This window comes from Pezoporus wallicus, unplaced genomic scaffold (assembly GCF_028554395.1).
Source record: "Pezoporus wallicus isolate ANWC-B61680 ecotype Strahan unplaced genomic scaffold, APGP_CSIRO_Pwel_v1 scaffold_7107, whole genome shotgun sequence".
In the NCBI taxonomy this organism is placed as follows: Eukaryota; Metazoa; Chordata; class Aves; order Psittaciformes; family Psittacidae; genus Pezoporus; species Pezoporus wallicus.
In genome coordinates, this window is record NW_026642114.1 from 7,303,515 (window position 1) to 7,326,087 (window position 22,573).

A 22,573-nucleotide genomic window follows, 5' to 3' on the forward strand; every position below is an offset into this window, starting at 1 on the left:
TGGCACTGACAGCCGAGCTGCTTGAGCCCAGGTGTGGGTGACTTGGCCTCCCTGCCTCACTTGGAGCCGCAGCAAACACCAGTGCCTCAGCCATGGCCAGAGCTCTGGGGTCTGCAAAGGACATTCTCAGTGCAGAGCATCCCATGCAGGCAAGATGCTGGGCTGTTAACAGGGTTACCTCCTGCTAGCTGTCTTTGTTTCCATACAGCACTTTGGGGGACAGTGTTTCTCACTGCTCTGATGCAAATCCCCTTTCTGCTGGAGAAAATGTCTCTGCTGTGCAAGGGCAGGTTCAAGATCGTAAGAGTTACTGTAGCTTTACCTTAACTGTGTCTGACATGACTGTGTTCTCCAGAATAGCTTGAGAACTTGATTTATTTCATTGTGTCAGACAGACTGACAGCAGTGCCATGCCCAGCAACAGCCCTGGAGCATTTCTGTGGCCACTTTCTTATCACTTTTTTTTCTTTGCTCCAGCTTTTCCCTTTTTCCCTTTTTCTTTGTGGTCCGATTTCTTTTTCTCCATCTTCTTCTTGAGGCCCTGGTAGGGGCCAAGGTTCTTGCGGACCATTGTACCTCTCCACCAGGACTGCAGCTGGAAGAGAGAGAGATGTCTTAGGAGAAGCCACTTGTTGGAGTACCTGGTATAACTCAATGGGCAGAGTCTCTCTTGTGCTCCCCAGCTGCAAGAGGGAACCTCTGGCCTGCATAGCAGCAGTTGGGCCTGTGCTGGTCATGCTGAAGGAATCCACATCTGGGCCAAGGGCATCTGTTGCTGGTGGCAAGGGGATGAGCATGGGACAGCTCCATGACCCTCCCTCTATCACCCATGCAGTGGGGCTGGTGTGATAGGCACAGCCCCACATCATTTGAGGGGACCGGCTTCTCCCCTTTTGCTGCTTTCTCAAACCTGCAGCTGACTGCTGGCTTTGTGTCTGCCCCAGTAGAAAGGGAGGACAGGCTTTTTCTGTCCTTTGCTTGTGCTGCCCCACACCAGCCAATTTTCTTGGGCCATTTTCTGCCAAAACAAATGACACAAATTACTAACTCCCATCTGCTGATGGAGCAGCACTGCCTCAGCTTTACTCCCCTTTACCTTCAGGGTGCTCTTCAGCTGCAAGGCCCCCTGCTCTATTTGTTTTCTTTTAGCATCCTTTTCTGCCCGGTCAGTGATGATGGTTTTCTCAAATGTCTGGCACTGCAAGACAGCACAAGGGTGGCAACAGCAGCATGAAAACCACTTTCCCTAAAGTGCAGGGCTGTCCTTCAAGCCTCACCCTGCCCATCAGCCTGCCAGAGCAGGGCTCATCCAGACCCTGGTGAAAGGATTCTTCTCCTCTGGCTGTCTAATGGGCCACAGCGCGGATCTCTACCCTGTGCACCAGGGAGCTCCACGGCAGCCCAAAGGCAATGTGTAAGTGTGAGCCTTCCTCCCCCATCTCCTTTATTTGATCTTTCCTGAATCCAGATGGCAAATGTTGCTCATTACTGCCATCAGTCCACAGGCACTGAGAGCTGCCGCCAAAGTGAAGCCTCTCATGGCCTGGGTATAATTAACCCTCTGATCCTGCACTGTAAAATGGCTGTCTGATGGTGTCTCAGGCAACAGATGGTGGTAGGAACGACCTGGGCTCCCCCAGGTAGGAAGCAGATGATGTACAAACACCTGGGACACTGAGATGACAGTGTACAGAGTAAAAAATATGAGCCCACAAACAGGGAAACATTTAACTCGGTTCCATCATCTCAGACCCAGTGACAGTAAGGAATGATTACAAATTAATTCCTTCTGGCTTCAGAAAACCCCTTTTTCTAGACACTTCTCTCCACCCTGTGCTGCCTGCTTTACTGTGCCTGCATAGCTGTGTTCAGAGCATGGCAGTTAACCAAAAAACTAGTGTGGAGCAGGAATAGTTTTAACCAGGTCAGTCCTTTAGAGCACTGTGCAGCTGTAAATGTGCATCTGCAGGGAGGGATGAGCTGCCTCTTCCGGTCTCAGCCTGTCTTACCCCAGTGTGGCTAGAAGGAGCAGATATGTTCAGAATAAGGCAGCAAATGAAGGTGAGGCATACTGATGGGATGGGATAGCATCTTTGCCCCTCTCGAAGGCTGTCAATAGCTCTGATTATTTGCTGATATTTGGCAACTGCTGTAGGGGAAACATCATCATCCTCCAGTGTCACAGGTGGCAAACAGAAGATGACTGCTCGGTCCCTGCCTTCCTAGAACCATCTCACAATACGCCTCAAGATTATTGATTTTTACTTTCCGGGGTCCTGGTTCCTTACCTGAATGCAGGTAAGAAAAAGCCAGGATGCAGTTTTGCATGGCTGCGCAGAGATGCTGCTGATGTCTTACCTCCTTGGCAAGTCCCTGCAGTATTTCCAAGTTGTTTGCCTTTAATGCTTTTAGGGCATCCAGTTCTTTGTCTTTAGCATCTGTGTCGTTTTCGTATTTGTCAACCCAGAATTCCAGCTTCTCTTCCACCTTCTGCAGGGGGATAGAGTGGTGCTCAGCATAGTAAAAACAGTGTACAGGGGAAAGGTTTGCTCCTATTATATGGCCTGCTGTCAGAATGGTGGTAAGAGTCCCCTAAATTTCACATACTCAGTGTTTTCTTCTCATCTTGAAAACACCAACGCCCTAGGACTAGTGATAAATTACTGGTGGCCTGCAGGTCCCTCACTGGGAGTTCACCATGGAAGGTGCAGCACTGGACTGGAGATGAAGAGAGGCTAGGTTGGGCTTTCAGGGGTGCATGAAGAATGGAGCAGCACTGCGAGTTCATTTTGTACACAGTCAGTCCCGGTGAAGTAAGTGACAATTAGAAGCCATTCTTTGTGTGTACATAGAGGGAGGGAGGGGGTTAAGAAACAGAATTTATCAGTGAGAAAGCTTTTATTCTCTGCCTGACTCCCTACCCACTTTCTGTATTAAGCTCAGCACACCAGGAATAAGGTCCCAGAGGTGCACTTCACGCTATTTCAGGTTGTGAACTTGGCTTTGTCTCACTTGTGAATAGAGGGGCAGGTGTTTCTGAAACAGTCACCCAGATGACTTCCTTCCATTCATGAACAACTTCTCCATGGCAACAACCATGATGGCTTGCATGGAAAAATAATCTGAGGGAAAGCATCAATCTCATTATGGCATCACAGCTGGACACACAAGGGAGATGGAGGCCATGGTCATTCTCTTCTCTGTGGGCCCCTATAAAGCCACCAGCTGCTGTCTGAGTACAGAGAGTCTTGTACTTTGCCGTATGGTAGAGGTCAAATAGGCTGCAGCTTGTACTTGGAAAGCCCCCTCACTATGAAGCGCAGATCAGCCTAAGGCTCTGGGATACAGAGGACACCAATTGCTTACGCAATACAGCACACTTTTTGCACTCAATTCATTTTTTTTAAATTTAATATCTTCTAATAGGTTTTGTACTAGCAGAGTTGTTAGGCACCCTGCAGTAGTACAGGTTTTCTTCCAGTCGTGTTGTTTGAGATGCTTTCCAGTGTTGGACACACTGTTGATAATAGGAGAGCCCTGAACTTCTGGATCAACAGCACAAGAACATTCATGGTTGTTTGCTGCTGAAAACGGGTACAGTAATTGTGAATTAGCAATTAGCCAACCCTGATACTTCCTCGGATTAAGGTAAGGCAAAACTGGGCTGGCAGTTTGTGTCATTTCCTCCCTGGTGCCTCGTGTGTGCAACACTTGGGTCGGTGAAAGAGTCACCCTCACTCTGCGCAGTAGCACCCTTCACTGAAGCACTGGGAGCCCCAGCTACTGCCAACGAAGGTCTAAATAAAATTCCGATTACCTGAACACAACTCTCTGAGGGAGGAACAGTCCTGTAACACCTGAACAAACAATGCCAATCATTACACAAACTCTAATTTTAAGGAGATGCACCAAATCCCAAGTCTGGGTGAGCTGGGTTAATTATGACTTGAGGATAAACAGTCATTCAGACAGCAGCAATGAAGAATCTGGTAAATTTGATAGAGCAATAACTGGCTTTGTTTAGGCACTAATTGAGGATACAATGTTTATCAGTTGCTACTTTGAGCACTAGCAGACAGTCACAAGTACCTTATGGTTTTGCCTGAGGAAATCTTCAATCTCCGTGTGGACTCGAGTCTCCTCATCAGTTTTGCTCTTCAGCTTCTGTGATCAGCACAAACAGAAAACAAGAGACAACGTCAGTGCATATGTGTGTGCACACATGCTGCTGAAAGCTGAGCTGTGAGCAAGAGTTCAGGAGCAACTTGTGTAGTCAAAGCCATTTCTTCCCAGTGACAAAATTAACAGAGGCAGTCCTTGACCTTGGGCCATCCATAAAGAAGGGACAACTAGATCAGACTTTTTTTGGGGGGAAAGGGGAGGAAAGGGAAGCTTGCAAAACCAGAATGATTTTCTAGCCCAATTCACCTTAGGGCCACATGAACAGCAGCATGTGCTGCGGCCAGTGCTGAGAGTTCAGGCTGCTTATGTTGCTAAACAGCCTTGTAATGACACCCTTTGGATGTAGTTATGGGTCTGTTTTTCTGATAGTGTCATTACTTTAAGCAGTCCCTGCCTCCAGCCACTGTCTCCTGCAGCCATGCCATCCATGCTGTTGCTGTTTGCAGGACCATACAGAGAAGCAGTGGAAGAGTGAAAGATTTCTAACCTGGATGAGTTTTCTGATCCAGTTCAAATAGTTGTCTTGGTGACTGTGATGGAGAACACAAAGGGCATCTGGGGAGCGAGGACTCTTTCCTTACTAGCTGGATATGCCTTCCAGTAGGGGTCATGGGGAAGGGCTTACCTGAATTTCCTTGTCCAGGATATCCTCTGCATTGTTACACCTCTTCTGGGTTTCGTGGACCTGGAGGTCAGTGCTTTTCTTCACATAGGAGCTCTCCATGCTCACTTTGGCTTTTATCTCTTGTAGCTCATCTTTGAGGTTAAGAATCATAGCATCTCGGCTCTAGTGGAGGAGAGAGAAGCCCAAAAGCAAGCCTAGAGACTGAGATCAGCTCACTGTCTCTTAATCTCTCCAGTCCCTGATAAACTCAGGAGAGGCAAGGCTATAGGCTTCACACTTTCCCTGAATGTTGCTCCATTTCAACCTTAACTTCAAAGGGAAGTTTGATTTGTAACCCATAAAGATGGCAATAAACCCATGGCAAGGACTGATTACCTCCGGAGAGGGTGGAGTAATGAACAGAGTGAGACAAGAAACCAGGCCTTCTGGTCTCTGATCCAGGAAGGAATTCAGTCATGTGTGAAAGAAGACAAATAATTTCAACTGCCTAAAGCTAGGCTTTACCAAACTACTGAATTAGGCTGTCTCAGTGAGTGAGCATCTGTAAGAGGAGGATAATACCTCAGCCCCACGTAAACCAAAGGTTGATTTCCTAAAGCATACTCTATTCCTTGGATTCATTTTTTCCTAGTTATGCAGCAACTCTATAAATGCAACCTTATAATCAGGTGAAAATCTTATCTTGTGATGCTTATGTTTAAACAGTTCGTTCTTGAAATTTTACCAGGTAGATGGTGTCCACTTTGTTATAAAAGGAAGGGCAAGGAAATGCTGAAGCAAGCTTTCTATGAGCTCCCAGCCTCTCCCCATGCTTTGTTTTGCAATGGAGCTGAGCTTTCCTGAGGGAATTCTGTCCCTGGGGAGCTCACTATGGGCAAGAATCCTGAGCCATTTGTCCAGCTTTTGGCGCATGCTTAGGAAGCAAAGTGCATTTGCTTGACATGGGATTGTTGATTTGTTTACTCCTTTTTAATGGATTTCTTTGAGTAACAGATAAATGTTCATTCATCTGGGGTTGGCACTTGGAAGAACCGCCTGTAAAATGAAAAACTCTGGATTCCTGTATCAAGAGTTAAATGGTTTCATCAACGTCTCCTATGCGATTATGCAAGATCAATCAATGTCTTGGGTTTGGTGCCCGATGGCTCCACTACAGCCTTTCTCTTTGCTTTCTTGATGTGCTGTGATGGGTTTGACATTCATCAGACAAACCTTGCAGCTGAAGATGAAATACCAAAGTGCTGGCATTTAAATGTTTTGAAGTCCACACATCTTGTCTCTGAAGCACCCTCACATTCCTTACATGTGTAAATATGGAAAAATGCCATAGGAAGAAGCCAGCTCAATAGTGCTGTGTTTACGAGTCTCTGCAGTATGACTCATTTGGAAAATGTTTCCTTATAAGAAGAGTTTGGAGCAGTTAAAAGGAAAATCCTTCCCTCTGCACCCCTTGTGGGACATAGTTAGGAAGAGTAAAGTGTGCCTGTAAGGCTCAGAACAGTTTGGGCCCTTGGCTGATGCTGTTTTGTGGGTTTGAACGTCATGTGTTCACTTATTTTTATTTTTTGAAGGTTTGCAACATCAGGTGCTATTTTACAGCCATAGCATCATATGGCTGCAGACAGCTACAGACAGCACCTTTTTGTGCCCTATTAAAGTTTCTGGTAGTGGCCTTTATTTTCTCTAGTATGAAATTTTGGTGGGCACTGGGAGGGCTCATGTTCCCAGTCGCTAGATATGCAAGGTGACCAAAACACTTTATTTAGAGATTGCCTTCCTGTCTCATTGTTGAATCATGTCTAAATTGAGGGCCTGGCAGAGGGACTAGGGAGATGCTGGTGAAGGATGCTGGTTTTTTTTGGTGCTAAGACTCAGCAAAGCCAAGTGCTGCGGAAGTCAATGTTACTGCTGTCTGCTAAGGATCTGCAAACAAATCAGGAAAGAAGGGTTCAGCCTAGGTTACAAAGTACTCAGGTATTACAGAGGTGGGGCAGAGCATGACCACTTCACCATGTTTTCCTTTTTATTTGACATTTTAGTAAAGCAGAGGAAAGAGTGCTTTTGATTCCAGCACCCCAGGCCTCAGCTGGGACGGGGGCCTGACTGTGCCGTTTGTTTTCTTTGTTGCATGACATGTCCGTGGTTTGGATTTGGTCTGCAGTGTTGTAAAACATCTTTGTTAGAGATGGGGAATCTGGGGGCTTAGTTACACAATCCAAAGCAGACAGGAAGTGAAATGCAAAACCCCACTGGTGGTTTACAGCAATGCATTTGCTTGGAGAGAGAAAGTCAGCTGGAGGCGTGAGGGCTACTACTGCAGCCCTGCTGATGGACCTGGTGCTGCGGAATTGGGGCACATTTGGTATTAGATTGCAGGCCTTAAATACAGTAGTAGATGCCCACAAGCCATGGGCACCATCTGTAGAGTATGGTGTTCCCTGAACTTAAGCGACACCTGGCAAATGAGTTCATATTTATGCATTCTGGTTTATCATAGCAAAGTTCCCAGCCAGGACACTGAGCGCTGCCATAGTTAATGCAGTAAACCTCTGGGCTGCTTATTTGGGATGACTTCAGCCTTGAATCTGCCAAACCAAAGATGCAAAATCATACATCGTGTGTCCAAAACCATCATAAAACTGGCAGAGAGCAAGATCAAAACCCAGGAAATAGTTGCAAAGAGCCAGTCTGCTTCACAAGCAGGTAAACAAGCTGATTTTCTCTGATCTCTCAGCTTGCAGACATAAGCTCAAGAGTTCTGTCTGCTGCTGTTACCCAATGCCACAGCAGTCTGCTCTACAAATGCTGTTTGGCTGCAAAAGGAACTGCACTTAGCTGGAGAGGCTATGCACACCCCTGCGTCTTAATTTACTTTGATTTGTTTCTCTTACAAGTGCCACCTAGATCTCTCAGTTCCTCCACAGCAATTAGTATTTACAGTCAGTGGTTACAAAAATAGCCAACAGGAGTAAAGAGTCTGAGGAATTCCTGCAGCCAGCAGCACACCCAGAGCCCACCATTTGGCAGGCACTGGGAGGTGGCAGGGGAATGGGTGCTGTGCTATGTGCAGGCAGGCAGCATGCCGGCAGAGCCCTGCTGCCTGCCTCCTTGCTTCCACGCTGAGTGCGTATGAGCTCAAGTCTCTCCACTGGCAGCTGCAATATCTCAGCTTGCAAAGCCTGAAGATATGCTTAGATCTACACACCTGCTGCAGCCTGGACTTGCTCCCCCCGAAACCACAACATGAAGCCCTACAGACATTTCACTAAGGCTCTGTCCCAGCTGCCAGAACATCTGCATGCTGCACACCCCAAGAAATGCCTCAGCCGAAAGGACACCAGGACTGGAAGGTCACCCGGCTTCGGCGTAACAGCTTCTGCAGCCTTGCACTAGCTCACCTCCAATCACAGCAGCTGCAGGAGCAAACTGTGGGGGGCGGTTTGCTGATAGAGGGAGGAGACCTGTTAGCAGCCGCACTCTGGTCCAAAGTCCTGTCCCTCTGGAGCTGGGTCTGGATCTAGTGCGCCAGCTCCAGGTCCTGCTGAGCTGCCTTGAGGCTCTGCCAGCTGTCACTCAGGAGCTCAGGACCATCCCAGACCTTGTGCTTTCTGCTGGAATCACCTGGTGCATTTCTGCAGTAGGAACATGTGCCAGTTCACGTGTGTGTGTGTGTGTGTGTGTGTGTGTGTGTGTGTGTGTGTGTGTGTGTAAAATATTCCCCCAGAACACTTCATCTTTCGTCCTTTTGGGAGAGGGTAACAGAGGAAACATGATGGATTTTAGTTGCACTACTAAATGCACTACCAAGTGGTACACTGACACGGCGTCCCTGGGTGTGTTATGAGAGCCTACACAGTAAAAGTTACAGACCTGTTTTCATTGGTAGTGTAGTGCAACAACATGGTTTTCTGTCGGGGAGGTAGCCTGCAGTGTTACTGCTTGTTATAAAATTGTACTATGACTTGCACACATGTATGGCATGATTATACCACAAAGCCTACAGGACATAAAGAGCCTTCAGGTGAATAGCAGTGCAGGAACTCTAAAGTTTAAACTTTGTACATTTTTATGTTAAACTATATAATACTATATGATGTGAACTTGTTACAAAAGCTGCTGTACAGACTGCTATCACTTGTCCAGGAAACCAGAGAAAGTATTTTCATCCAAGCTAGAAAATAAACACTGCAGCAGCAAACGGAACTCCTAAAGCCAAACTAGAGGTATTGGTGATGCCACTGCATGGAGGATAAGAGCAAAACCAGAGTGATCATTTCAGCTCCTTTAGAGACATCAGTTCTTTCCAAGAAGACAAGATTCAAAAAAAAAGAACATTCAGCATTTGATTTGTGTTCCATTAGAAAGAAAAATGAGCTGAGCAGGTTAACACTGCATTAATTAGCATCTCATTAAGAGGTAGCAAAGCTGAAAATACAAGCATACAGGCAACATGCGTGAAGCAAAGACCATGTTTTTCTGGTTCCATGATTAGATTTGCTCCTTTTGTTTTCTCATCCACTAGACTGGAGACAACCATGTAGGCTTTTGTCCACAGGTCTGTGTATTATTGTTGTTCAAAGTACTCCAAAATCCGCAAGCTGTATTTTTGGTTTTAATTAGCTGGCAAGGTGACAAATCATGCAAGTGGCTGTAAAACTGCCTAAGGGAAAATCCCATATGAAGCAAATAGAAATTATTCTCCCTTGGGAGACGCAGTGAGACACCATTATTTTTGGCACAGGAGGAAAGGAGTACTTGAAAGTAGTCTTGTCTTTGATTTGTTATCAAAGCTGAAACTGTAAGGAAGCTGAGCAAAGGACTTTTAAACTGGAAATGTAAAAACAAAATCCCAGATGAATTCAGATCCCACTTCATATGGCAAAAAGCAAGGATCAGATTAGCATAAGGCATTGAAAGAATACAAAGAAGAACACTCTCTCAGCATGGGAGCTACCCGCCTTACGCTGCAAGGGGTAGGAGAGATGCAGGGCAGGACACAGAGAAGTGCCCAGCCTGACTGCACAGTGGAGGACATTGCTGCTAATGTGAGACAGGATTACAGCTCCCTTTACATCAGTCCCTGGGAAGGTATTAAATCAGAACCAGGTGCATATATTGGATGCAGAGACACTGTGAGGTTTGAGATGCACTGCACAGTAGAACCATGCCATCATAATTCACTAGCTTTGGAGGTGGGAGAATAGGGGCTTACCAGGAGCCATCAGATTCTGACTGAGAAGTGACAATATGCAGAAGCAAACAGACAACATACAGTCTCTTGAGCCTGCCAAACCATCTAGCTTATTTCATTTAACTGCCACGCAGATGTCGAGGAACTTTTGGGCTGTCCCACAGGGACACTTCCCAATTTCTGTTATGAATTTCCAGGATCTCCGCTCGTAGATGAGCATTGACCTAAATGAATTTTCCCATCTTGTATATTCCTGCTTTCTCCTCTGCTGTTCCAATATCTTCCTGGACTTCTGGTGTTTTCATCAGTTATAGATAGCTGCATGCACTACCAGTGCTAATAGATCCTTCATGTTGTTACAACCATCCTCTATTTACAATTAAAATTTCCACTGCACATCCAGACTGCTAGCACAAAACCCTCACGTTCTATAAACTATACTTCACCAGCATGTCAGTGGCTTAAAATTCCTCTCTGTAGCCAACTATATCCTGGTTTGAATACTGTCCACACTTTTGTCCAAAGACAAAATTCAGTGATATTGACTGTTTCCTCTGACGCCCTTGCTGTCCTCTTGCTCAGTACTGAACGAAGCATCAGATTCTTGTTCCTTCTTCCACTCCTTGTATACCTCTGAATCTGCATTCCTTTTGCTTGTTTTCTATAACACTCTTCCTGCCTCATCAGGGCTATGCTACATTTCTATGTTTCTCTACAGAACTGTGTTTGCTTTCATGCTCAAGCACGCCCAAGCATCAAGTCTGAGCTGTCTGGTGGGCATCAAAGTGACCAGTGATATGGCATTCAAATGACCTGCACTTGTGTAGCCAGTCTGACATTTCCAGAATGCCCCAGATTTACTGTGCATGCACACACCATTTTTATGCTGCAGACAGAACGGTGGAAATACTGAGCATGAAAGAACAAACTGACAGTGTATGTGCAATAACGTTGATCTGCCTTTGTTTATGACTCTCAGGCTTGGGACTCTCTAATATCTGGAAGCCAAAAAAAATAGATAAAATAATGAAATTTTCCTCAGACAAAAATGTAGGTAAAAAAAAATTACATGCCCCTATGCCAGGTATCTCTCACTCCCTCATTGTGACACTTTTTTCTGTGCCAGGTGTCACATCTGCATGAGTAAGTATGACAGAACCTTAAATACTGCTATCTGCAGATAACCTCTTTCTTACTGATTGCAGACGTCTGTGCTTTGCCACTCTCAGCAGTGTTTTGGGGTGTTCAAATTTGATCATAGTCTCTCAAGCTTGTAAGAATTTCAAACTGCCATTTGAAAACCATTGAACACTGCTCTTCAAGTCATTAATGGTCTCATTCAGAATACAAATCTTTATTGCAATTATACTGCTTCTATAGTTCTAAATTATGGATCATTATATATGCCACATGTTCTCCCAGTTAAGGGCAAGTTCCTGTGCAGCAGAGACAACCTTGCTTAACAGGCTTCCCACCTGGCATGATGCCCTATGCTAAGTGATCTCACCTTAAGTTCTGTTTCAGTTTGTTTCTTGACATATTGCAGCTGTTTCTCAAGTGACTTTATCTGCTTCTTTCCTTCCTGCTCCCTGAAGGAAAATGTGAAAATACTATCACTTGAATATACAAAAAAAAAGACGAGCTGTTTACCTTGAAGGGGAACTTCCTGTCTCTTGGTACATTGTGGTACATTGTGGCACCTTGCTGAACACTGCCCTGCTTTTCCTGCTCACTCCCTGAGTTTCTAACAGCTGAACTAAAAGAAACGCACACAAATGCTGGGCCAGCTTGTTCAGAGCAGTAGAAGACAAGCTGCTTCCTGCAGCTGAGTAGCAAAAAAAAGGCATTTATGTCTTCATCTGAGTCTTGAGGAGGCAGCACATCTGCAATAGAGACTTCTTGCTAAAGCTAGTGTCTTGGTAAGTAAATTCTGAAAAAAGTGCACAGACTGAGCAAGGAGGATGGGAATGAATGGGTGAATGAGCCAAAAAATGGGATGGTCTTGAAAGCATGGAGGGCACTTGAGGATGATGCAGATCCTATAGCAGAGAGGGAGGATGCCTACCAGTGAGTCACAGTTTCTGCATTTCAGGCAAAAACCTCCCTGATTCTGTGCAGAAGCATGCCTCACCAGCAGACAGTGCGAAATTGCTGAAGTTTCAGTATATGTATCAAGAATGTTTTTTTGGATCAGACTTAAAATCTTTCAAAAAACACTGCTTCATGTTCTGAGATCTATGAAGGGATATGAGTGAAGGCAAATGCTAGAGAACTGTTAAGCTGCCTAAAGCAAAACAGATGCAAGAAGGTTCTAGGTGTTACTATCTTATTTTACTTAGAGTGCTTTTCTCAGTTTTTATGCTTATAGTTTGATATAAAGCCAGTAAATACTACAGTTAGTACCTGAGACTTCATACTCTATCCCAACCTTACAGTCAAACATGCATTTAAATTTCAGTCCTTAGCTGGGTGACTGATCAGAACACAAGCTTCTGATACTGAGTTCTAGTCTTACTGCAGGCTGCTTTCAGACTAGTATATTGACACAATTCCAGGCAAGTATGCATTATATTGAAAGACAGATCAATTTTATTCCATGAAAAGAATATATAGTAGAACAGACATCACAGTGGCTAGATATAGTTGATGGAGTGGAATAAAAAGGATTATGTTCTTTCTGATTATAATTTGTTTGCTCCTTTCCACCTTCCAGTATTGGATAGCTATTCCACAAGCAACTGCTGCTTTTATTTTTGCTTTCTGTCCCTTTCATGGATAAACAATAAATCCCTTGGGTTTAGACTGTGGAAGAGTTGGAGTTTGTGGCTGAAATCACCCATTTCACTGGAAGCTGACAGCTTGCCCCAGAGGCAGACCACTGAGCCACCACTGGAGCTAGCTGATCCAGTAGGTTGGACTCATGACAAATCATGACTCACAGCAGCTTTGCTGTCTACCCTAAATGATGGGCCTGAGCTGCTACACAGAACAGAGTAACTTTAAAACAGTCAAATACTTTTTTGATGACTGCTATTCTCTCTGGCAGGGTTGGGATTGAAGCAGACCTTCCCATGCTAAAAGACCTCCAAACCTCTAGTGCCCAGAATTTTGTGCTAAGGAATCACCAGTTCGAGTTGAGATTATAACAAATCTGTGCCCTGTAAGATTTGCGACAGAAGAGAATCTACAGTGCAGTGGCTGGTGGATTAGCTGTAAATAAGACAACTGCCTCTGTCACGATCTCTGCTAGCTCCTCGCTGCTCCTGGGAAAATGGAGCATATTAGCATTAGCGTGGGTCAAGATACTTCCTGGCATCACATAACCTAAAGACCATATATTGCTGGCCCTGGTTTGAACAGATTCTCTGCTTCTTTGGCTTTCACTGGTTATAGGAGTTAAAGATCAGGGAGCTCCTACATCACATTATGTTTTAATTTGATATTAATATGATTTTAATGGGGCACTGTTCACATTAATGCAGACACTGATGTCCGCTGCAGTCAAAGCTCAGGCAATTGTAGCTCAGATCGGTATCATAACCACCAGTTATTTCTTTCTGAGGGGGAAAGAAGTGTAGTTTGGGAAGCAGACAGAATGATTCAAACTGAAAAACTGGAATCCTTTCTGTATTTTGGGTGTAGATTGGGGTTTTCTTTTAAAACTTTTTAGCATACACTAAGCAAGAACGGGCTTTGGCTTTCAGCAGTTAATCAGGAAAGTAATGAACACAACACTGACCTGATGAGGACATCGTGAAACTTGCTCTTTTTTGCCTCCTCTCTCTCATTAGCTTCTGTTAGGCTATTGAATGTTCCTGATTCCTGCATCCTTTTCATAGTGGCTGTAATTACATCACTTGCATACTGCCTGCCAGGAAGAAAAGAAATACAACATCAATCTAGAGGTGCTGGTACTATTGTGTGCATCACCTTTATCCATTATTATTTTCAGATAAAAAGGTAAGGAAATACAAGGTCCCATTTGTGTTCTTGTGTCCTATCAAAGCCAGAGGTGTTTCTCCCATGGTATCTGCTTCTTGTGTGTCTGGAGAACTCTGTATTAGGAGTTCATGGAAGTTTACAATTTAAAAGTGCTGCTCTGAATGTTACTCTGGGAAATAGAAAAGAGGCACAAACATATCCAGTCTGTGCCAGATTGTGATGCCATTAGGAAGAAGTCTGCTGGCCTGTAGTAGTGATGACAGGTGGATCTTGGAAAATGACACCTGGGGAGGCAGACAAATGTGTCCATGAAGAGATAGATATTTCAGGTGCCAAAATATCCCAGTACAGCCCTAAGCTGATCTTAACAAATACATGGGCTTGCCCAGTTTATTGAGTTTCATGGTGCACATGATATTTATATCTTAGCTGCATTTTTCTCATTTGTGTTTGGGTCTTCTTTAAGCCCTTTGTTGATATAACGTTAAAGCCAGAATGCAGTAAAATGCATCTTGAATGCTCAGCTCCACATTCTGTCTTTTAAACCAAAGGCTGTTGGTATTTTTATAAATCAAGGCATTGGATTAGGTGCAGGAATAAAAAATATTTTAAAAAAGAAAAGCAGTCTTTGTTTTTTATATACCTTATCTGTTCTATAAAGGAAAATGTCTGTAGCTGCCACAGAGGCTCTGTGTGCCCTGCAGAATAGCTTAGTTCATGGGACAACGCTCAGATCCCTCTTGGCCTGTACACCTCTGCTAGCGGAACCTGACTACAGAGAGCAGAACATCAGCACTGGCTAGTACCTGTCATGAATTCAACCTCAGCAACAATTATCAACTGGGTAATATTATGCAACTCCATTCAAAATAAACTGATTGTCATTACTTGGCATCTAGAGACAAGCAAAGGCCAGAACTAAATTGCCTATGAAGCTAGACCCCACTGGTCTCTTCAGAGGTACGCCTTCTGGAACAAGGCTGAGGTACACCAGTGGGAGAGTGGGGAGCTTGTATTTTTGCTTACAAGAGATAAACTGAGAACTTTACAGCTCAGAGCATCCTCCACAGTCATCGTATTTGTGCTTCACTCACCTGTCAGCTTGAATTTTTCTGAGACTTTCTATGGACAGAGCACTGTTTTTCACAGCCCTATTGGAAAGAAGATGGGTACTTTTTAGCTCTTCAGTTTTCCCCAGCTGCTGCTTGTGTTCGATGCTTTTCAGAGACATGGAGGTAATTGTTTCTCTACTCCCTTGATTTGCTGACTCTTGGTAGTTACTGTCCAGCTCCTTCAGAGCCTCCACAATTTCTTTCATTTCTTGAATGCCAGACTGAAAGGGAATAAGAGAGACCTGCTTGCACACTGGGCAGTGGAAGTAAACCTTCTGCAACATTACATGAGAGGAAGAAAAATTAATAATAAAGTGAAGCTATACTAAAAGCAGTTGATAGTCCATGTTACATTCTGCTAAGAGAAGAAGAGGAGAAGCATTTGTCTTGGTTAGCTCTGACCACACAATGTAGGCGTGTTAAAGTTTATGAGATCAAAAGTCCTAAAGTGACAGGACTAGAAGAAGCCTCAGAAGGTGAAAACGTTTGCTCCAAGAGATGATGGTTCAGACTTGTTATTCCTGGCATGTTCTTAATGACCTCCAGCAATGGAGACAATGCTGCCAGTGCTAGCATGTCACAACAATCTTTACCATAAGTTTCTTGTCTCCTCAGCTGAAGTCAAGCCACTGGCTTCTTGTCTTCATTTCCCTAGGCACATAGGACAAATCATTCCATCTTTTGCAGCAGCTTTTATGTAGTGGAAGACTGTTAGCCTGCTTCCTCTTTGCCTTCTCTCCTTAGCCATTTCCCTCTGCCTGTCACCACAACCTTTCCCTACAGTATTACGGTTATAACAAGAGCTGAGATGTGTGGAAATAAGTGATAGACATCAGCTATCTGCTTAGCTGTTTTTTTTTTTGAAACAGTGAAAGCAGAAGAAGTATACATGAATTCAGAGAAATTCAAAATATTGGCAGCTCTCTCCTACATGCAAAGGTATCTTGTGGCTGTGTACAATTTTATTTAAAAGGAAAAAGCTCCAGAAAAGCAAAAGCAGACTACAGAGCCAGGTGAGGCCTTGGTTCTAGGAATTTCTCTGCTTTAAGTGCTATGGGTAAGAATGCAAGTGTATACACTGGAACATTAAAATTTTTGTTGCCTGCCTACCAGCACTTCTGTGGCTGAACACTTACTAGCAGTATCACTGAAGCCAGCTAACACAGTCACTGCCAGACCCAGCCCAGTCCAGAGCTGCCTACTCCTGCCCTGGCTGCTTGAGAAAACTGATGAGAGAACTCACTGAGCTGAAACATTTTCCAGAGAAAAAGAAAAAGAAAAAAAGTAAGTTTATTTTTAGCAGCACCAGTTCTCAGTCCAGATCCCTCCACAGCCACAGACGCATTTGTGCCAATGCAACACAGAGGACAGAGTAAAAGCAAGGGGTCAAAACAGCAACTGTGTATGTCAGGTCTACTTCCAAGAAGTTGTCAACCAAGGCTCCATTAGTGGTCTGTGTAGTCTGAGGGCAGTGAACAGGGCACTGCAAGGGGCTGCTTCATTTTGAGTATTGTGGACATCTCCAGATTGGACGAATAAGTCTGTGGTAGTGCCTGACTCACCACTGACTACAGAAGGAGTCTAGGTGTCTATATGCTTAATTTAGACATTTAAATTTACATTAAATGAATTGCATGCAAAATATACACAGACCAATGAAAATTACATAGTTAACTAGAAAAAAAAGGTTTAAATAATTTGCTGGTGATGACTCTGCTTCAGAAAGAACTAATTTTGGCAAACAAACTGCTTAATATAATGTAGATTTTATGAATGTTCTCATAGATTACTTTTATGTCTGGGAAAGTTCAAGACAGGCTTTAACTGGATTGTCTGTAAACATGCTAATAATTACCAAATAACTATGTAAGACAAGGAGTTTGTAAACTGCATGTGTTATCAACTGTGTAGTCTCCTAGCTGTTTATGTTTTGCTAGTCTTTTGCCCAAAATTCAGCAAATAGAAAGGCTGCCTTCCTCTGAGGGGGTACACTGCATGACGCAATGTACTAGAGTCCCCAGTCTGGAAATTCAATGAGGTGCTGGCCAGCATGGTGATTAATTCTCTCAAAAATGTCATCAACTGAAATTTAGATGGCAGTCTTTGAAAATGTCATTGATTTTTTTGACTGACAGAGCTTCAGGGTGCTTTGCAAATATGGGTCTTATACAAATACAATGATAACAGCCAAATATAACTAAGAAACAGGGAGGAGTAGCAAATTACAGAGCACCAAAGTTAGTGAGTAGCTTCCTTTAAGTCATTTTCTTGTTTCCTTTTCAATTTGTTTTGGCGTCTTTCAGAACACAAGTAGGGTTTATAGTCTGTGAGAAAATTATTTTTTAAGAAGTGACTTGATAAAAATGAGCATTTGTGACTGAAGAAAAAAGCTAAGGTGTTTTCTCTATAATTGTGTACTTTTAGTAGTTCAGTCAACCTGAGTCTGTGTGTCTGAGGAAGAACAACAACTATTGTTCTAGAGATACACTCTGTCTCTGTGGTTTTGCTGCTGGCACAGAAGAAGTTACACACCCAACTCTGGAGAAGCTTCTCCTCCGGACACAGGTGCGGAATGGCTCACAGGACTCTTTTAAGGGGAGGAGTGCCCTCTATTGCACGGTATAAGCATCGTTCACTCCCTGAAATACAGTGTAACACCAGCTTCTGCGGCCCCACAATGGAAAGGAAATAATATGGAAAGGAAACACGTAGAAAACAACGTATTGATTTACCTTCCTCTTGCATTCTTAAGTGGTAAATTAGAGCGAATAGTATGAGATCTGAAAACTCAGATCCCAGTTTTTATTTCCATCCTGGTCACCCACTTTTCTGAGTTCCTCTTAAAAAAAAAAGGGTTTCAAACTGCTTAAATTGTAAACAGCCAGCAATGTCACTTCAAATATATCACAACAGAACTTGGAACCATTTACCCCTCCAGATGGTTCCATCCTGTTTCTTATGTCTATCACCTACCAGAAATATCACAACCCCTTCCTCCACAAGCAACAAACTTGTGCCTGGACATTAGGACTTCTTTTCTGATCCTTATCTCTCTGCCCAAACCCTCTTAGTTATGATGCCTATTAGAAATCAACTAGTTAAAAATGGTCATTGAGAATGGATAGTTACTAACATATTTTGAAGTAGAATCTGTTTTAATTCACTGTCTGTGAGGAGTAGAGGAACTTTGATGTGGATTTAGAGAGGAACAGAATTACCCTGGGTTTGAGTACTTTCAAATGTGCTATTAGTTTGTATTTTTAAGATAGTTGTGTATCTGCATAAGAACATAGTTATGTTTTGCCTCCTTTTCCTTAATCCTTTGCTTGTCATCTGACCACTGAGATTTTAAAATTATAAGCCCAGGAACCTCATCTTATGTCAGTGAGGTCCTTTGCACCAAGTCTGGACAAAGGCTTCTCAGTGATGCTGCAGTATAAATATTAAATTTTTCATCCATGCATTTTGAATGTGTTGCTCCACCCAAGGGTCATGGGACACTTAGCAGAGAAAATATCTGAGTTGATTTCTTTTTTTTTTAATGCTGGTAGAAGACATAACACTAAGACAAGAAAAAAAAAGGTGAAAAAAAAGGTATTTTTTAAAGCAGGCAGGATAAAGGCACGTACATGGCCAAGGTCTGTCTTCTGGCCCTCATATGAAACTGGCATAATATATCCAAGAATTGAGAGCTGATCAACACAAGTCTCCAGCACATCAGTAAACAGCAGAGCTTCCAGATGAGTGAGTTTTTCCATTTCTTTAGTCTCTGTGTTCTTGCTAAGAGGAACAAAGACAAAAGACACTAATGAGAAAGAGGCTATGGTGTTAGCAACAGTAAAGGTAGACCTGAAATAGCCTTATTTGCAGCCTTTCATATACTTCCTTAGCTTTGTTTATACTCTGTCATATACTGTTTATAGAAGGAGCCATGCTCTGCTAATGGTTGTATTCAGGGACAGTGGGAATGTTTAGCTTTCACAAAACAAAGTAGGGCCTAGTCCCTCCTACAGTAGATCTGGATAGATAGGCTGAGGAGGGAATGGATAAGGGAGGCACAAACTGGGTGAGGTGGCCTCACCATTCAGTTCAGGTGGGAGCAGTGTTTCATGATGGACTTTATTCTTTGCAAAACAATGGAATGAAGGTGCCTTTTTAAAAGGCAGAAAAATAAATCCACGTTTTATAAGATCTCAGATGATGAACCTGCATGCTCTAATCTTTCCTCAGTATTACTGTGTAGCTTTTAACACTTTTGATGCAAATCTCCTCAGCAGGAACTGTCATCAACTTAAGGTCTTGAAAGTCAAACAAGAATCAGTATCTGGACTAAGTAAACTATCTTTAACATTCTGTGTTGTTTTAAGTTGCATTTCAAATGTGAAACTGCTGTGATGTATGTCTTAGTATCACTTTGTCTTGCTTACACATGGAATATTGTGAAAGTGCTTCTAGGAATGGTAGAAATTCACTATTAGTCCAGGCAAAATTGACCCATTTAGGAAAATGTATAATAAAACACCTGCATAAACAACAGAGAAATTTTGAGATTTTTAATGTTTTGGTAAGCCATTAGACAATTCCTCCAAACCCAAAACATCACTTTTCCTTTCTTTTCAACCGTGGATTCAGTGATAGAAGTGGAGATGCGCAAATTAAGTATCTTTACGTAGAGAAAGTCAAACAATGTTTTTTTCCAGTCAGCAGACACTAATAAAATATTTTCAAATGTTTAACTTGGTTTTATCTTTTTAAGAAATCTACAATCCATGTTTTGAGTCTAAACAACATAAAAATAATCTATTACATGTGGAGTCCTAATGCTAAAAATATAACCCCCCCAAAAAAATTTGTTGTGAGATAGCTGTGACAGATGATTACAACAGCAGTCTTGAAAGAAGTAATGCTCACAGCTTTTATAGGAAAAAGCAACTTAATTGGAAACAAAGGAGGATACAATAGCTTCTCCTCTATTCCATCAACAGCTTCTGTCTAGGACAGAATTTACTCAAGATATTAATATATGTTAAAAGAACTCACAGCTGGAATGTCTCTCTAAAGCCTGCTGGTTTGCTCCTCCTATGTATCTCCTCTTATAATCATACACTCCCTCAGAAGATGCATGTGCCAAGCCAGTACACTCTGGACTTACGTTGACTTGGAAATGAGAAGGAAACAACTGTCTGGAGCATTAAGAAACGGTACAAATAGTGAGCTGCTTTCCCAGGATTTTACCATTACTGCAGTCTCAGAGCATCCTGATGTAGCCATTGGCACTGGCTTTAATCATTTTGCTTTGCTGAACTTGTTCATTAAACTCTATTAATAATAATAAAAAAGGAGGTATGTGAAGGATTCAGTTTTCCCCAAGAGTTTAGGTTGAAATTCTTTCCCTGCTGAACTAAAGGGAAAGAAAAACATGTTGAGAAATAATTTTTAAAACAACTGTATAAAAAGTCTGGCCTCCTGTTCCTTTGGGGATTGCAACTCCCTCTGCTGTGTGAGAGTCCTGGATGCATGTTTCTCCCATCCTGCTGCCTATTAGACTAAAACGGATTCAAAGGCAGGATTTCTTTTAGTCAATTAAGGATTCCAGTGGGATAATTTGAAGCTGAGAATGTTACATCTCCTTCAGCTCTGTTTTGCAAATGATTGGCAAAGAGAGATTCAAATATCCATAGGGGCAGTAGCTGGGCCATAAATCAGAAATACCTTAGTTTTTACAAAAAAAAAATATATATGTCTCTTAGGCAAGTAAAATAGTTCTGGTCTTTCAAAACCCTGCCTACCACTATAAATGTTAGAACATATCTTGGATTTGGCTTAGAGATGCAATTTAGTTTTCATCCTGACTGTAAAGAATTTCCACTCCTGCTCTCTGAGGCTGCACTAATGAGAACCCTGGAGAACTGAGTGCAGGAATGAAAGATGTGGTGCTGCTTTTAGCTGTATGTCCCATATGGGACTAGATTGGTGTGGGACAGGAAAAGATAAGATTTAGGGAGCATTTATCGACTGTGGATGTGTACTGCTGGGAAACAGTGTTTTGACAGATAGTTCATTCTCCTCAAAGAAGGGACCGTGTTCTTCCTCTAAGCAGAGGTGACTAGCACACATTTGGTACTGATAACTAGATAGAATACTGAGCACTGCTTTGCTTTCTACTTCTTCCTTAAAGCAGAAGCCAACTGAGTAATTTGGAGAATGCATAATATTCCATCCCTTCTCTGCTCCTACTTCCTAACAATTTAATCTCTAAGAAAAACCTCTGCTTATACCTGCTTGCAAGGCATTGTGTGCTTCTGCCCTGGCCCAACAATGCACAAATAGACTTGATTCTCCTCCTGGATCAGGATTTAATTCCTTAGTCCAGGTTCAAGCTCTCTAAGCCCACCTGGTGACAAGACAATAGTAGACTACTGAGATCCTTTTTCCTTCCCCCCCCCCAAGGGCAGCCTGGACACATGTTCAGATGCAGCTTAAGACACTTAGGAACAAAGTAACAGTGAAAGTCTAACCAGTCGGGTGCATTTCCCTCGCGTTTCTGGCTAGGTGAGAGAAGTGACAGTGATCAGGAGTGAATGGCCCTAACATGGGAAAACGGGTAATAGAAAACATGTATTTCTGCAGTGATCCGAGCGTAGAAATACATGTTTTGCGTCCCCAGGGTGATATCGAGAGTGAAATAAATGTTGAGATGATTCAGTTTAAGGTAAGAAGGGAGGCAGATGGGCAGGGCCCGGAAAGCAGCCATCAGAAGAGGGCCCCAGAGCCCTGGCCATCTCAGAAGCACCAAGCACTCCAACTTCACCTCCTAGCTGCCCTCTCGCAGGGCTCCTCCGCTTGTTCTACCGCCGCAGGCGGTTCTCACAGCCGGGCTGCGGCCCCGTTCGTCCTGCCAAGCCTCCCCTCCCCCTCCGCGCCGCGATACACTACCAGCTCCCCTCCTACCCCAGGCAACCGCTCACTGCCAGTGCTGTGCCCAGCCCCGACCCGCTGCGGCGCTCACTGACACGCAGTATCGGCGGCGCCCGTCTCCACGACAACCACCACGCTCCGGGGGCCTCGACGGGTTGCCCAGGCGGATGCCTGCGCGGCGGGGCTGGGGCCGTCCCTCCCCGGATCCCCAGCCGGGGGAGTAAGGGGACCGGGGGGATGCGGCGAGGGATGGCGCGGGGGCCCGATGTACTTACCCCGCCGGGTCGCCTCTGTTTCGCCCTGTCAGGCAGTGCTCGCGGCCGCTCGAAGAGGGTCCTTCCCAGCCCACATCCCGGAAGGCAGCGCGGCAGCTCTCTCTTTTGCCGCCATATTGGTTCGTCGCCGTGGGGGTGAGTTGATGAGTGGCGGCGCGGGGTGAAGGGCGGGAGGGAGGTGGCCCCGCCATGGCACCGCCGGCGGGCGCGGCATTCCTGGGGTGTTGAGGCTGGCGCCGTGCGGAGCGGGTAGAGGGCGGGATGGCGGCGATGTGCGGCGGATGGTCCCGGCCGTACGTTTGGGGCTCGTAGCTGATACGGGCTGGGG

The 22,573-nt window shown here is 44.0% G+C and overlaps 2 protein-coding genes across 6 annotated transcripts in view; one reads left to right on the top strand and one right to left on the bottom strand.

Annotated features, from left to right (window-relative positions):
- RPL35A (ribosomal protein L35a) overlaps positions 1–22,573 on the top strand; it is a 150,833-nt gene that overhangs the window by 124,386 nt on the left and 3,874 nt on the right. The gene's annotated exons all lie outside the window — the stretch shown is intronic.
- Positions 372–22,110, bottom strand: IQCG (IQ motif containing G). 5 transcript variants are annotated; one of them, XM_057427113.1, is made up of 10 exons: positions 22,062–22,110; positions 18,682–18,832; positions 15,035–15,273; positions 13,738–13,866; positions 11,506–11,587; positions 4,808–4,969; positions 4,090–4,164; positions 2,359–2,490; positions 1,097–1,198; positions 374–595 (listed from the first exon to the last, which is right to left on the bottom strand). In XM_057427113.1, the coding sequence occupies exons 2-10, from the start codon at positions 18,808–18,810 to the stop codon at positions 455–457; spliced, it is 1,191 nt and encodes a 396-aa protein (XP_057283096.1). In that variant the 5' UTR covers positions 18,811–18,832; positions 22,062–22,110; the 3' UTR covers positions 374–454. The 5 variants fall into 5 exon arrangements, with proteins under 5 accessions (XP_057283093.1, XP_057283094.1, XP_057283095.1 ...); XM_057427109.1 differs by lacking the exon at positions 22,062–22,110 and adding an exon at positions 21,864–21,985; XM_057427110.1 differs by lacking the exons at positions 1,097–1,198; positions 22,062–22,110 and adding an exon at positions 21,864–21,985 and having other exon boundaries at positions 372–595.